Below are 17,056 nucleotides of genomic sequence, written 5' to 3' on the forward strand. Positions count from 1 at the left end.
GAGAAATTATTGATGTGATGCCAAAAAGGTGTCCATAGCTGCCAGAAGTCATCTGACTTTTGATGTATATCATAGGTGAGTTTCTCAAATTGAAATAATGCACACACTTGAGACAACCACATTTTAAAGGAGGGTATCTGAGGAGATGACCACAATAAAAGTATAAATTTCTTTGCCAGATAGACCCAAATTAGGTCTTTGAAGTTTGGTGTGGGAGTCCAACACATTCTCTACTCCACCATACAACATATACAATTCTAGAGAGAAACTGAATTTTATCTTAAAGAGTCCTTGTAGGAAATGATGTCTTTACTTCCAAAAAGAGATTATTTTGTCACAATACCAGAAACGGTGAAGGAATGTTCCTTTGCTTTTTTTGCAGTTAAAACAAAGATCGGAGGAGTTTCTATAAATCTTTTTCAGACGCAAGGGTGTTAATGTGCTTTTTAAAGGTAAACGTAGGTGTAGGTTATACAGTGCATTGTTAATATCAGAACTCCTCTATTAAAAAAAAGAAAGAAAAAAGTTCTGAAGGAGATCAAGCCTCGGCCAGGTAATAAAAAGTAACGCAAAAGTAACTCCATAAAAAGTAACTAAGTAATGCAACTAGGTACTTTTTTTGGGGGGGGAGTAACTCTATACTGTAATGCATTACTTTCTAAAGTAACTTTCCCCAACACTGATCTTTAATAACTAGGTTCTTAAAAATGCTCTCTTATAGAAATCGAATGTATACTGCAATATATGCAAATGAGGTATTTAACATACAAGTTTGTGTTTGGATTTCACAAATGTAAAAATACATGTGCATATATGTAACATATTTAAAAATTCCTATTAGAACCTATTAAACTATTAGAATTACAAATATGCATATGTGTTCTAATATATAGACCAGATATCTTTGTATATATGTGGTCATATATTAAATATTCGAAACAGACAATTATTTGTCACCAAAACAGAATATTAATAGTTAATAAATTAATACAGTCAAGGCAGAAATTATTTATACTACTTGCAAATTCTGGCTTAGTTACTTTTATTCGACCAGCAAGTTTTTATTTGACTTGAAATGACACAAGCTTCTCCCAAAAGATAATAAAGCGATGTACAGGAGGCATCTTCGTGAAAAAAAACATTTACATTTGAACAAAAACTTTGTCAGAATTTGCCAGGGGTATGAATAATTTTGAGCTTGAATGGAGATAGTAAATGAACTTCTTTTTTTTATTTCTTTTCTCTCTCTTCTCATGTCAGGTTCCTTCTGAGACAGGAGCAGGAAAAGCACCAGAGTGCTCTTATGTTGTATAATAAAACGCGTGAGCAGCTCCAGAGAAAAGAAGAGCAGCAGAGGGCTGAGGCTGAAGAACGGCACAAAGCTGAGCTAAAAGTGCGCAGTCTGGAGCTGGAGATCAGAGCTATGAAGAACAGCATCAAACAGGTCAACAGCAAAACATTCTTCCAGTTAAATCTGCACGTGACCGTTTTCTCAATGTGTCACATGCCTCTACAGGGTGTCCGCGGGCTCTTAAAAAGTCTTAAGTCTCAAAAACACAATTTTAGGCTTTAAAAAGTCTTAAATTCATTGAAATATTGTGTTGTAGGTCTTAAATACTTTTAAACAGGTCTTCATTTTCAGCTACCAGCTATCCATCTCAAAAATATAGTTCAACAAAAGTTACATTTATTAACTCTATATGCCAATATGGTTTAATTATATTCCTTACACCCTTACAAAAATTGTAAGTTTATGCATAAATGTATGTTGTGTATAAATTTAGTTTATTATAGCTTTTAAAACTTATGCTGAAGAAAAGTATGTATGTGTATGTATATTGTATTTTAACCAAAAATCAAGCGATCAACAAAAAGTCTGACTGCATTTACCAATTTTGGGTATTTCTGGGTAATAATGTCACAGAATTTACCAGTATTTTTCAGCAGATGTGTCAGTGTTGTTGTTTTTTTACGCAAAAAAATCCACAATGTCATTGCCTATGTGAACAGTGCGCTTTTTTTTTTTTTTTTTTTTTTTTACATTTATTTACAGTTAAAAGTCATTCTGGTAATTTTAAAGCAATTTACCAGTAACATACAAGAGCATACAAAGGGCTAAAAGTTCCAAATGCAGCTGTTTATTTAAATAGGGATGATCGTACAGGCAATGGTCAAAAGGAGCAGACAGCAACAACAGAGACGATTCAAAAAGCGTAAACCAATAAAACAGGCAATGGTCAGGGCAGACAGAAAGCAATCATCATCCAAAAACAGGAAGACGCAAATCAAACCAGGCTGAAACAGAATAATCAGCAAACAAGAGACAATATCCCGCAATCAAGCACTGCATCCGAAACCGCTTACATTTATACTATATAGTATGCTAAAAACAGAATGCGAGCAGAGTAGTATAGCTGCGTCTCAAATGGCACACTATACACTATGCACTATGTATATTACTATGCACTTATTTTTTTACTAAGCGGAAATTCAAACCGTTTCCCTGATGACGTTTGACGGTTGCCAAATCAGTGAAATAAATGACCAAACTATCAAATAATACCTGCCATGAGTATAACCGCATTCACCATCAGGAGGCGCTATAATCACTCTCGAAAATTTAGCTTTCACCATCCAAAATAAATTTATCCAACATGTGCGCACGATAGCTCCGCCCCTTCCGCGACGTGAGCAGAGCTGCGGTTGTTGAGTGCGTGAAGTGTCCATCATACCACACTTCATTTTACCGGCTGAATGAGTGCATCATCCAGGTAATTAAAGTGCACTTATTATTGTTAGAGTTTCAGTGTGAACGTACTTCTTACACTATTTATACTTCAAAATGGCGTAGAATAGTGCATAAGTATGCGATTTGGGACGCAGCTTATGTCTGAATTCATAGTATCTGAAAAACAGTATGCGAGAAGTATATGGATGACCTACTACTACCGGCGAGATTCTGAAGTGCACATCTCATGGCTACTCCATCCCATAATGCCACAAGGGAGAATTTACGAATGGGAGTGAAGCGACGCAAATGACCTGGGTAGGTCATGTGATAATGACAAAACGGCGGATGTAGTACGTCCAAGTTCAAAACATACCGCTCACATTCATACTAAATAGAAAGCTCTTTTCTAACGGCCATGTAGTAAATACGAATTCATATGTAGCACCTACTGGGTAGTAGGCGATTTTGGATGCGGCCAAGATGTGTGAGTGTGGTGTTTAAACAGTGTGTGTAATGTGCTGCAGCGGTGTGTAATCAGTGTCCATTGGTAAACCTTTTCAGCTGTGAGATGCAAAGCATGATGGTATGTGTAGTCCGGGTGAATGGCTGATGGAGAGTACATATAGCTGGAGTGCCCTCTGGTGGGTGCTCGAGCTAATGCTTGTGACATTACCAGTTATTACTGTGTGAAAGATGCTATAGAGTATGTGTTTGTGTGTTTAGCTTGAGGAAGACAGAGATGAGTCTCAACGTCTGCTGTCTCATGAGCGCAGCACTCGCGCCCTGCAGGAGGAGCTACTCAACAACCACCTGCGCAAACAGCAGGATATTGAAGAGGAGAACATGCGAAACCTCAACAAGAGCAATGAGGTACCGCTGTCTTCTTCATATATCTATTCTCTGTTCCCTTCATGTTTTTAAAATAGAGTACAATCAAATGCATGAACTTGATGATTTAGGTTTACAACATATAATCAGTGAACTAAAACACAGTCTGCAGATCTTCTCTGAAACCCAGCTGCTCTAATCCTTTTTGCTGACGTGTGATTGGTCAGATATTCAGGCTTTGTCCTGATGACCTGCACTTAGGCTTTAACTTAGTGTGTCATTCAGCCAATCACTCTGGTGCAATCAAACAGCATACGGCGGCATTTTAAACGGATTCCCATGAGTCCTGTGAAAAGGCCTATTCCAGACATGTAAGTCAGGGAATTTTATATTTTTGTAGTTCAATTCATAGAATATGATCAATTTTGTTAGTGATTTTACCTTTTTTCTCATGTCGTTTCAGATGTTTCCTAATGTTCTGATATCTTCTAAGTGACTTTTTATTCCTTTTCCACTTGTTAACTTGCAATCACTTTGGTTAAACTCAATGACCAGGCTGTACCTGTTAAAGTACTGGTTGCAGTTGTTTTGTGTGGGTTTAGAGCTCAAAACAACCGCAATCTGTTTTTCTGTTTATATAGATTGTGGAAATTAAATCTTGTGTGGTTTTAAGGCTGCAACACACCGATGGTTGGCTGTCGATCCGGCTAGTGTGTTTGGTGTGTTCCACATGTTGCCTCTTATTGGAGTATTGTTAGAACTCATTTGCCTAATTCAGCATGTTGAGTAGGTTAGGGTTAGGCTGGGGAGAGCGCTCTGATTGGTTATTCAGCAATGAATCCGAGCGCGAGAACTAAAAGTAAAAAAAACAAAACGTTAGAAATTTATCCAAGTCAAAAAGGAACGCAAAGAAGCTGTAATTTCACTACGTTTCTCAAATATTTGTAAACAAAATGGATTATTAGCATGGTTTTCTGCTACATTCATTCTTCCATGGCGGGGCGCCACAACAAAATTCATCCCGCTACAATTCAGCTTCTCATTCAAAACATTCAGTTGTTTTTTTATTAAATAGAGGGTTATAATTGCATTAAAAGGTAAGTGAATTATAACAGCACAAACTTTTCTGTAATCGAAGTAGTGCTGTGCGTTATTTGTTTGACTCTTTAAGGCAGGGGTCACCAAACTTCCTGGAGGGCCGGTGTCCTGCTGATTTTTGCTCCATTCCTAATCAAACACACCTGAACAAGCTAATCAAGGTCTTACTAGGTGTACTTGAAACACCCAGGCAGGTGTGTTGAGGCAAGTTGGAGCTAAGTGTATCTGTATAAAATGCCCAACAGGAAACACTGATTAGATTATCGGACATACTTGCTAGAGCAAATCCCTCCAAGGTGAGTGATCAGTACGGTCTGTGATAGTGGTATTAAATGCTGCTTTGTTTGAGATTTGTATGTGAACATTGCAAGTTCTGGTTTCCCTTTGTGGAATGAGAAAACAAGCAGGCACAGAACATACGCTCTCATTTCAGTCGGCTGCCATCTGTTTGGTGTGTTCATGTTCAAGATTTTTTTCGCTCTTTTCAAAGGCGAGTGACGGTACACTATTGTAGAACACTCCAACACCCCCATGCTGCAGAAGGCGGGGTTTTAATTGTGTCACGCTGCTTGAGCGTACTGCTAAACACAACAGCAATGGCGGCTGAAAGAGAAGAATATTTTCATAAATATCTGACAAATTGCCTTCTCCTCGAGAAACACCACCTCGGCACGTCACAATGACTGACCAATTGCAGCCCAAAGGTGTTTAGGACCAAAACGATTCATTTGGACGGATTTTGTTCAAATTCACATTTACTTCAGTTCTTTTTTCGATTTTAGTTTAGTTCGATTTTTTTTGTGTCTCCCAGCCCTTAGATTTCTGTAAATTTAGTCTATTTGTCCGACTTCTACGGGTTAAAAATTACCCACTTCCACTAAACCTCTAAAATAAAGCAGGTGTTGGAGTGTGCATGTATAAGGGTTCGTCTTTGGCTTAGAATGGGAACCTTGTTTAAAGGAGTCATTCTTAATTTGAATCTGTGCTGATGTTCATTACTGATGTTGTGCGCAGGCCATGTCCCAGCTAACTGAGGCATCAGACCGCGAGCGAGAGCTAATGCTGCAGAACCGAACGCTTCAGGATGAGCTGAGCGGTGCTCGGGCCGAGCTGGAGCGTTCACAGTGTCAGAGTCGGCAAGAGGAGTCTCGGCTGGCGGAGGACAGAGACGCCTTGCGGGAGAGACTGGAGGACGCCCGCAGAGACATGAAGCTCAGCGAGGAGGCCCTGGCCCAGACCGTCTTCCAGTATAACGGGCAGCTGAGCGCACTGAAGGCCGAATGCTCCGTCATCAGCGCTAAACTGGAGCACGAGAGGCAGACGAGGCAGCAGCTGGAGGCTGAGGCCGAAGCTGGCAGAGCACGACTGCAGGCCGCCATACAGGAAGCAGAGAGATGTCAGGTCAGGCTCCTGTTTATTGTGGGTTCAGTTTTGGGAATTGTTATAGGTCATGAAGTGTGCGTTTTGTATTCGTTGTTTGACGTAATCTCAACTGAAACACGAAGAAAGGGTGGGACATAGAGTAGCTCCTCCCCTTTAAAGAGCAGCCAATAGCGTTTTGTTTTTAATCGCAGCTCTGCCAGTGAGAGTGGTTGAGCTCAAGAGCCTCAAATGAAAAGCCAATGAGAATAAGGGGGCGGGGAATGCCAAACACTAGTGAGCATTTGATTGGTCAGAAGATTTGATGAGAAACTGAAGTTTGAGGTGACAAACGATTGTTGGTCAAAATTGTTGATCAATTTAGGCGAAAGTGACGAACTGCAAGCTTTGGATGTTTATATCAGTTTTATATTTTCTAAATGTGAATTTTGTCACTGTTTTAGAGCACACTAGCTTATAGATATCCTTAAATCTAACGGGCTGAAAATAACATCTGAATTTTTTTTTTAATTTACGCGACCTTCAACAATTTGTCCAGTGTTTCGCATTAAATTATTAGTTCAAAAATAAAACTATTATTATTATTATTATTATTGTTATTATTATTATTATTAACATTTACTGAAAGGAGAAGAGCCACCAAAATGTCAATATTGCAACAGAAACCAAACTGTTTAACATATTCTTGTGGAGTGCCCCATTTTTAATGTTATCAGACAACAATTTTTATCTGGAGAGACTTTAAATGAAATATTTATAAATGTGAATCCATCTAAAATTGTACAATTTTTATCAAAAGGAAACCTTAAAAAACTGTTTTAGATTTTTATCTTATATATTATCATTATTATTTATGTATTTTACCTTGTATATTATTTATTGCTGTTGATTACTTTTAATTGTTAGAATATTTTTATAATTGTAGAAATTTGGTATTTATAAAGCGTGGTAAAATTGATCTATTTTTATTTTTTGCCATGACATAGCCATAGAAGCTGAAATGTCAATAAAATTAAAACTCTCTCTCTCTCATTATTATTATTATTATTATTATTATTATTATTATCTTGTATTGTTGTGATTATTATTACTACTCTTATTATAATTATTATGTAATTTACTTTAAATACTTTGGAAGGTAAGATTGACAGGCGGATCGGTGCAGCGGCAGCAGTAATGCGGTCAATGTACCAGTCCGTCATGGTAAAAAAGGAGCTGAGCCGAAATCAAAGCTCTCGATTTACCGGTCAAGCTACATTCCTACTCTCACCTATGGTTATGAGCTTTGGGTCATGACCGAATGGACAAGATCTCTGATACAAGCGGCCGAAATTAGTTTCCTTCTTAGAGTGGCAGGGCCCACTGTTATGGATAGGGTGAGGAGCTCTGTCACCCGGGAGGAGCTCTGAGTAGAGCCGCTGCTCCTCCACATCGAGAGAAGTCAGCTGAGGTGGCTCTGGCATCTGTTTTGGATGCCTCCTGGACGCCTAGGAAGGTGTTCCGGGCATGTCCCACCGGGAGGAGGCCTCGGGGAAGACCCAGGACACAATGGAGGGACTATGTCTCTCAGCTGGCCTGGGAACACCTCGAGATCCCCCCGGAGGAGCTGGAGGAAGTGTCTGGGAGAAGGAAGTCTGGGGTTCTCTCTTGAGACGGCTGCCCTTACAACCCGGCCCCAGAATATGAATGAATTAACTTTAAATACTTTTTGTTCATTTTATACACTAAAATGGGTTGAAGCTTATAAACTTCCAAAATGCGGATTATTGATAACCCAAAGTCCTAGAGGAAACTGTTAACTATTTGTCTATCGTTATTTAATCTTTTCAGGCCTCACGCACAGAAGCCGAGCGCTCCCTCCAACGAGACCGCGAGGAGCACCAGCGCACGCAGGAAAAGCACATCTTCGAGTCTGGCACGCAACGTGACACCATCCAATCTCTGTCCCAGAAGCTCAGCAAGTCTGAGGCGCGAGCTAACAGCTTCGAAAACGAGTGTCACCGTAATGCGCTAACCATCGCAGAGAAAGCCGTCCTGCTGGAGACTCTGGCTCGAGAAAAAGACCAGGCGCTTTCCAAACTCAAGGAGCTGGAGGTTACAGTGTTAAACGAACGAGATCAGACGAGTCGCGCTGGCGCTAAACATGAAGCCATGCAGGAGAGATTAGCTCAGGCTCAAAGTGAAGCCGCGCTGCTACGACAGCAGCTGGAGGAGGCGCTCAACAAGGGCTCGGCTAAAGACAAGGTCGTCACCGACGTGCATCAAAACTTCGCCGAAATGCTGAACCAGTTGCGAGCGGATGGAGAGGAGAGAGTTCATCTGGTGGAGGAGAGAAGCCGAGAGCTGGCCAAGAGCAATAGCGAGATCCGAGAGCAGAACTATAAGCTAGAGCAGGAGAAGGCGGACCGAGAGGTACAGACATGCAGATTATTGTTCTTTTCTTTTTTAAATATTCATATATTCACTGTGTCCGCTGTAAACGAATAACATCATACTGGATCAGTAATAGACAGCACAGAAAACAAGAATTGGGCTATTAAAATAATTAGTTAAATATTATTAGGCTGGTTCCTTAAATTCATCTTAAAAATACATTTACAGCTTAATAATGCTAATGATAATTATTATTAATAATTATTACTACTAATAATGAATAGCAGCAATTTTTAGTTTATTGGTTTGTTTGTGGACTTTTACTTATTATATTATTGTATTATTGGTTTGTTTTATTTTGTTTTCGTTTTTCGTTTCCAGTTATTGTTTCTAGTTTTTGTTTCTTTTCTAGATTTTGTTTCCGGTTTTCGCTTCTGGTTTTTGTTTCTGGTTTTCGTTTTGTTTCCAGCTTTTGTTTCATTTCTGGTTTTTGTTCCGTTTTCGGTTTTTGTTTGTTTTAGGTTTTTGGTTCATTTCTGGTTTTCGTTTCGTTTCCAGCTTTTGTTTCATTTCTGGTTTTCGTTTCGTTTCCTGTTTTGTTTCGTTTCTGGTTTTCGTTTCGTTTCCAGCTTTTGTTTCATTTCTGGTTTTTGTTTTGTTTTCGGTTTTCGTTCGTTTCAGGTTTTTGGTTCATTTCTGGTTTTCGTTTTGTTTCCAGCTTTTGTTTCATTTCTGGTTTTTGTTTTGTTTTCGGTTTTCGTTCGTTTCAGGTTTTTGGTTCATTTCTGGTTTTCGTTTTGTTTCCAGCTTTTGTTTCATTTCTGGTTTTTGTTTCATTTTTGGTTTTGTTTCGTTTTTGGTTTTCGTTTGTTTTAGGTTTTTGGTTCATTTCTGGTTTTCATTTCGTTTCCAGCTTTTGTTTCATTTCTGGTTTTCGTTTCCTGTTTTGTTTCGTTTCTGGTTTTTGTTTAATTTCTGAATTTCGTTTAAATTTTGTTTCTGGTTTTTGTTTTGTTTCTGGTTTTCGTTTCATTTCCAGTTATTGTTTCGTTTCTGGTTTTTGTTTCTTTTATGATTGTCGTTTCGTTAATAAGTGCCTTAGTAGAGGTAGGAAAATGTATTTAATGTATTTTATTAAAATTGTAATTTTACAAATATATTTACTGTGTTCAGTAAAGTAATACAACACATAATTTTCAAGATATGTGGCGCATACTAGTCACTGTAGTCATTGTAAATTATTAAAATTGAATTAATATAAATTTTTATAGTTTTTTTTTATTTCAGTTTGCGTATTTCATAAATCATTAATTGAAGAATAGTTATTGTCTATTAATATTATATGAAATGAAATTGAATTAAATATTCTTTGAATGTATCATGCATATTTCTAAATAAAATAAAACCAACCAAATAAGTGCACATAAAAATACTAAAATCAACAGCTGGTATATAAAAAACAACTGATGTTCTGGTGTTATTAAATGTATAAAATAATTTTTAAAATGTAAATAAAATGTAGATGATTAGAATGACAGTGTGTGTGTGTGTGTGTGTGTGTGTGTGTGTGTGTGTGTGTGTGTGTAGGCTTCACTTCGGCAGCTGCAGCAGGAACTGGCCGACAGTCTAAAGAAGTTGTCCATGTGTGAAGCTTCTCTTGAGGTCAACACGCGCTACCGTAATGATCTGGAGGAGGAGAAAACACGAACTCTCAAGGACATGGACAGATTGAAGAGCAAGGTGTGCATTAATCTACTTACACACTTCCAAAAAATCATCCAATCAGCTTGTACTCGACCATTAACAGTACAATCTGGATTAACCTGGAGCAACATGACTCTGAAGAATAATATACAGTCGACGTCAAAATTATGAGTCCTCCTGTGAAATTTTATTCTCTTTCAAATGTATTTTTTTATCAACACATTTGTAAACATATTGACTAATTTCTAATCATTTATTTTGTCTTTGCCATGATGACAGTACATAATATTTTACCAGTTATTTTGCAAGATACTATTATTCAGATGCATATTCATTCAATTTATCAATGAAGTCACCACAGATCAGTGTTCTGTTTGTTTGTTGATGTGCAGCTGCAGGAATCTGAGGAAACGTACGTACAGGCCGAGAGACGCATTGCTCAGCTGAAGAGCTCTCTGGATGATAAAGAGCGAGAGGCCTGCAGTACCACTCACAAACTGGAGGAGGCGCTCTCTGCTTCTGCAGGCAAAGAGCAGACCATCAGACAGCTGGAGGAGGCAGTGCAGAGGTACTGTTCACTTCATTTACTTCAACATGCTACATGATTAAAGTCAAACTACAAGCATTAATGTTGCTGTGTACATATATTTGTAATAAACATAGCATATAGAAGGAATTAATATATATTTATAATATATATATATATATATATATATATATATATATATATATATATATACACTTGTTTTTGTAAATTATTGTATACTGTTAAGTTATAAAATTGTAAGTTTTTAAATTGATATGTGTCTTTATTTGTACTTATTTCAGTAAGATAATTGATAGCATATTATTAAGTTTTTAAAAATGAATATTATATTTTACAGCCATATTCAGTAATAATTGATAGTAATATTATAGGTAGTAATCAAGTAAGAATATTAATTATAGAAGAATGTGTTGTAAATATATTCTTATTCATTTTGACATGTTTAAGTATTATAATTTATTTCCAAAAATGAATATAAATGTTATATTTATGAATGTTAAATGTATTTGTATTCATATTTAATTATTTGTATATAAATTGTACATTAATTAAATGTATTTTTCAGCAATCATTTATTTAACGATATTAAAATACATTAAAATGAAAATAATTATTATATACATAAATTACCAAAATTTGTAAATAGAAATGAATAATTAGTCAAATATTATTGAGTTGTTAAAATAATTCCTTAAATTCATCTTAAAATAACTTTTGAAAGTTAACAATATAATTATTATTGTTATAAATAATTATTACTACTAATAATGAATAGCTGCAATATTTTTGTTTATTTATTTGTTTATTGTCTTTTACTTATTATATTTTTTATTTAGTTTTTTTATTGGTTTTTGTTTTTCGATTCTGGTTTTTATTTTATTTCTAGTTTTTGTTTAATTTCGTTTTTTTGTTCCCCGGTTTTTGTTTCATTTCCGGTTTTTGTGTAGTTTCCAGTTTACGTTTTGTTTCTGGTTTTCGTTTCATTTCCGGTTTTAGCTTTGTTTTTCGTTTTGTTTCTGGTTTTTGTTTTGTTTCCGGTTTTTATTTTGTTTACGGTTTTCGTTTTTTTTTGTTTCTTTTGTTTTTCGTTTCATTTCCGGTTTTAGCTTTGTTTTTCGTTTCGTTTCTGGTTTTTGTTTTGTTTCTGGATTTCTTTTCGTTTTCTGTTTTCGTTTGCTTTCTGGTTTTCCTTCGTTTACGGTTTTTATTTTGTTTACGGTTTTCGTTTTTTTTATTCTGGTTTTCGTTTCATTTCCAGTTTTTGTTTCGTTTCCGGTTTTCATCTCGTTTCCGGTTTTTGTTTGTTTCTAGTTTTCATTTCGTTTACGGTTTTTGTTTAGTTTCCGGTTTTTGTTTAATTTCTGGTTTTCGTTTTGTTTCCGGGTTTTGTTTTGTTTCCAGTTTTTGTTTTGTTTTTTGTTTTCGTTCGTTTCGGGTTTTTGGTTCGCTTCTGGTTTTCGTTTTGTTTCCAGTTTTTTGTTTATAGAAATGTATCGCATAACATAAATGTTTATGTTCATATTTACGTGTTATTAACTCATTATCATTTATATTTTATATACATATGTTTATATCTACAAATGTTGGTAGTTTATTATATGACATAAGTGTTAGTTCATATTTACATATTTGAACATGTAACTTACTGAAAATAAAAAATGCATGCATGAACAATCATATTTGAACATTTATATTAATACTTAAATATTTCAGTAATGTCATTTATTAAGTACTGTTAGGTTTAAGAATATCAACATTCATTTTATAAGATATTTATGCAAAAATTTACATTAATATTTAAACATTTTAGTGTCATAAAGACATCATTAATTGCAAAATATTAACCCTTATTGAAATACTCATTGGGAAAATCCTAGAGAGTTACAAGACTTATGGCTTTTATATAAAGTAATCAATGTCAGTGAAGTTAATATAAGTATTTATATATATATATATAGAGAGAGAGAGAGAGAGAGAGAGAGAGCGTTAAAGTGCTGTGTAGTTATTCCTTTAAATGAAATTCTCTGTACATCTTACATATTAATCGATATGGATCAACAGGTTAGAGATTGAGAACGCCAGACTGGAGGCTACAGCCAAACAGCAGACCAACCGCATCGAGACGCTGCAGAAGGGCGTTACAGAGGGAGCAGTGGTGAGTCCTTTTAAAAACATTACACTTTTAACACTGCTGAAGCATCCCGACTCAAACGATGATGCTAGATTTGCACATTAATCCAGACAGAGCAGCATTTTACCACTTACATCACACAAACTTGACGTTTAACCATCAGTAATTATCACGCAGTGCAGAAAGAGCCAGCCGGAGAGCAGATTTCATGCAAACTCATGCTGTAGTCGCTCTTTCCACAGCTCTCAGGTTCAGCAGCTGGAGATGGGGTTGGTATCAAACATCAAACTGTGATTTCTAACTGTTTTCTTTATTGGGTGATCTTACTTTGCTGAATTACAACTCTTCTAGACCTCAAATCTTACTCTTGAAATGAGCAAAACACTCAGTTAACACATCACTGTTAACTGTTTACTTTAAATAACTGTTTACTTCATTGCTGTTTAGGGATGCACGATGAATCGATATCAGACAATAAATGGTATTTTATTACGATATATTGATATCAGCCGATAAATGTGATTTATTTATTTCTATTGTTTTGTTGTTGTTATCGGTCCAATAACAAAATTAGGCCGTTATCATTAAGCCAATTTTTAAATGTATTTTTTCCAGTGTCTGACACAGTTTGGTTATTGTACTGATATTTTAATTTTGGTTAATGTTCAGTGACTTGGTTGCTTTATTATTATTACTATTATTATTATTATTATTATTATTATTATTATTATTATTATTATAATTATTACTATTATTATTATTATTATTATTATTATTATTATTATTATTATTATTATTGTCAGGCAGTAGATTTTATTTACATAAAAGTTGCCATAGAAAATAATGGTTGATTAATAAAGTTAAACGTTTTCTCAAGGTTTTATAATAAAATAATTTATTCACTGTATGTCTTTGACTTTTGTTTTTCCAATCATGCAGAAAAAGAAAAAAAATTGAAATATTAAATAAATATTTATTCTATTAATATGCATTCAATATATATTAAATTAATATATTGCATATTTTTTATAAATGTATTAAAATCTTTTATATTCATCTGCAAATAAAGCGATCAGTTATTCACTGTCTGTTTTTGCCTTTTTGTTTTTCCAGTCATGCAGAAAATAATGATATTTATAAATATTAAATAAATATCTATCAGTTAATATTTATTTATATATATATATGAAATATATTGCGTTTTTTATATTCATCTGCAAATATATCGATATGTTAATCACTGTATGTTTGTCTTTTGTTTTTCCAATCGTGCAGAAACATTTTTTTTTATAAATATTAAGTACAAATATGTTCTATTAATATTTATTCAGTTCATTCATTCATTCATTTTCTTTTCGTCTTAGTCCCTTTAATAATTAGTGGTCGCCACAGTGGAATGAACCCGCCAACTTATCCAGCATATGTTTTATGCTGTGCATGCTCTTCCAGCTGCAACCCATCACTGGGAATATTCAATATATATTAAATGAATATATTACATATTTGTAATAAATATATTGCAATTTTTTATATTTATCTGCAAATATATCGATCGTTTATTCACTGTATGTGTTTGCCTTTTGTTTTTCCAATCATACAGAAAAAAAAAAAAATAATATTTATAAATATTAAGGACATTTATCCATTAATGTTTATTTAATAAATATTAAATATTACGTTTTTTATATTTATCTGCAAATATATCGATCATTTATTCACTGAATTTGTTCGCTATTTGTTTTTTCAATCATGCAGAAAATAAACCCAAAAAGTGTATTTATATATATATAAATATTAAATGTGTAAAATATTTGCAAATGAATCGGCTATCAGTATTTCGGTATGCTAAAATACCATATCGATGCGTCCCTATATCTGTTCTTTAGCTGGGTTAGTAATAGGGTGTTTTCTCTGTTTTGTCGGTGTTTGATTATAAAACTCTTTCAGCTTTTCTGGTTTCTGGGATCTGAAGTGTTTAAAGTAGATGTAGATCTGAATGATGCAAGGACCTGTTGCTTATTGATGGATTCTGGATGTTTTCAGGTCCGGAATCGTTTAGAAGATCTGGTCACAAACCTGCAGAGCAGTAAGATGACGCTTGAAGAACAGCTCAACCGAGAGGTACATAACAGCTCGAAGAGATTTTCTGTTCATATCTTCGATTTTCACGTTCCTTTTAGTTCATATTTCAATATTTGTGGGGGATTTGGGTTTGTTGGTTGATTATAGTTAAACAATACAGTATGTTTTGTGCTGCTTTAGGCCTATCATCTATGATTAAATACAAAACTTAAACTGCCAGTAGGTGGCGACAAGTTCCTGTCTTAATGAGTGATGCACTAAATCATGTAGTCAAAATTGATTCATTTAGAAATTAGGTTTTATGAAAATATCATTGACTCATGTGATTTGTTCGAAAGCAGATTCATTCAGGAAGGAAACACTACACTGAGTACATTTACATGGACACCAATAATCCAATTTTAATACGATTAAGACATTACTCTGATTAAGAGTCGACCATGTAAACAGTGATTTTTGAAGACCTTAATTTGACTTCGGTCATAATCGAACTAAACAGAAATCGAATTAAGACCCGTGGAGTATTCCTATTTTAGTTGCATTATTAAAGTGCAGTACAGACATTTAAACACCGTAATCAAACTATTACTGTCGTGTAGGATTTTCGCCGCATTTTATGACAGGGTATTCCATACACACACGGCTGTTTGACACTGTTCTCTGCACCTACTGAGTCAGTAAAGGACCACAGACACCTGCATCATGAAATGCAGAGCATGTTTTTTCCCATTCAGCCTCTGCGCTATCAAATTCCATTTAAACAACACTCTTCCACCAGTCCTTACTTCATACTCGCATCCAATACCTCAGTTTGTCACGGGCGGCGTGAATGAAATGTTCCTGAATGAAAGTGAAAGTGTCAAACTGCAGTTAAATCTGAAAAATTTAAAAATGAAACACCCGAAATTACATGAAACTCCAGAGGAAATGTGGCTAGCGCAGTGATGCGATGATAATCTGCTATAACATGGAAAACGGGATCATGAACGGAACATTCAAAAGGCAACTCATGTAAACACCTTAATCATATTATTGTCTTATTTAGATTAAGGCAAATAATTCGATTACTGGTGTCCATGTAAACGTAGTCAGTCGGCGCAATAGCCTAGTGGTTAGCGCACTGACATACGGTGCAGTAGCACTTCAGGGCGTCCCGAGTTCGAATCCCGGCTTGAGGACATTTCCCGTCCCTACCACCTCTCTCTCTCCCACTTCGCTTCCTGTCTGAAATACTGTCCTATCAACTTAATAAAGGCAAAAAGACTGCTGATATACTGAAAAACAGCATTCGTTTGTTTGATATTAATTCTCTATATTATAATTTGTAGATGTTAAAAAAACAGGATATTTTTCACATTCATAGCTTGAATTCTAGACTCCTCAATACTGCTTTGGGAATCTCAAGACGTTCCTTAAAATGTTTTTGTTAATTTTTGCAAAGCGAGTGACTCTTGTCAGCCCACACAAAAAAATTAAACACTCTAACATTGGTCTAAAGTTATAACATGTTTCAGTATTTGTTTTTTTAATATCATTTAATGTTTATTTTAAATAGAACATACAGGAACATATACATTGACTTTTTTTTGTTTGTTTGTTTGTTTTTTAGGTGCAGAAGCAGAGTATGCTATCCCATAATGCCCAGGACTCGCAGGCGCTGTGGGAGGAGGAGCTAAAGAGCCGCTCTCGACTGGGACTCCGCCTCTCTGAGCTGGAGAAAGAGAAAGGAGAACTGACCAATCAGGTGCCAGAAATGCACAACAATCCTCAAACTGCTGCTCAACTAATTAGAATGATTGCTGAAAGATAGATCATGTGACACTGAAGACTGGAGAAACCATGCTAAAAATTTAATTTCGCATCACGGGAATAAAATACAGTCTAGAACATATTAAATTGTAAAACAGTTATTATAAATTGTAAAACCATTTGAGTATTTTTACGTATTTAAACGATAAACAAGCTGGATTTATTTACTTTTTTAAACTATACTTTATGCAAAGTATTAGGTCTTTAATTTCCAATGTTGGCTAAAAAAAGGTAATAAAATACTATTTCAATCCTATTCAAATCTTAAAAAAAATAAAAAAATTAATGCAAAAATAACATAACCCATAATTCCATTTTACTTAAAGGGCACCTATTATGCAAAAATCACTTTTATAAGGGGTTTAAACAGTTG

General features: G+C 35.1%; 1 protein-coding gene across 1 annotated transcript in view; it reads left to right on the forward strand.

Moving 5' to 3' along the window:
* si:ch211-272n13.3 (ankyrin repeat domain-containing protein 26) overlaps positions 1 to 17,056 on the forward strand; it is a 79,667-nt gene that overhangs the window by 46,990 nt on the left and 15,621 nt on the right. The window contains exons 27-36 of the mRNA XM_056451662.1: positions 1,261 to 1,444; positions 3,455 to 3,601; positions 5,672 to 6,058; positions 7,868 to 8,449; positions 9,998 to 10,150; positions 10,507 to 10,682; positions 12,723 to 12,816; positions 13,035 to 13,061; positions 14,836 to 14,913; positions 16,484 to 16,618. Of these exons, the coding sequence (XP_056307637.1) occupies positions 1,261 to 1,444; positions 3,455 to 3,601; positions 5,672 to 6,058; positions 7,868 to 8,449; positions 9,998 to 10,150; positions 10,507 to 10,682; positions 12,723 to 12,816; positions 13,035 to 13,061; positions 14,836 to 14,913; positions 16,484 to 16,618 (1,963 nt within the window). The remainder of the gene's footprint in view (positions 1 to 1,260; positions 1,445 to 3,454; positions 3,602 to 5,671; positions 6,059 to 7,867; positions 8,450 to 9,997; positions 10,151 to 10,506; positions 10,683 to 12,722; positions 12,817 to 13,034; positions 13,062 to 14,835; positions 14,914 to 16,483; positions 16,619 to 17,056) is intronic.

The sequence above is a fragment of the Danio aesculapii genome, chromosome 25 (assembly GCF_903798145.1).
Source record: "Danio aesculapii chromosome 25, fDanAes4.1, whole genome shotgun sequence".
In the NCBI taxonomy this organism is placed as follows: domain Eukaryota; kingdom Metazoa; phylum Chordata; class Actinopteri; order Cypriniformes; family Danionidae; genus Danio; species Danio aesculapii.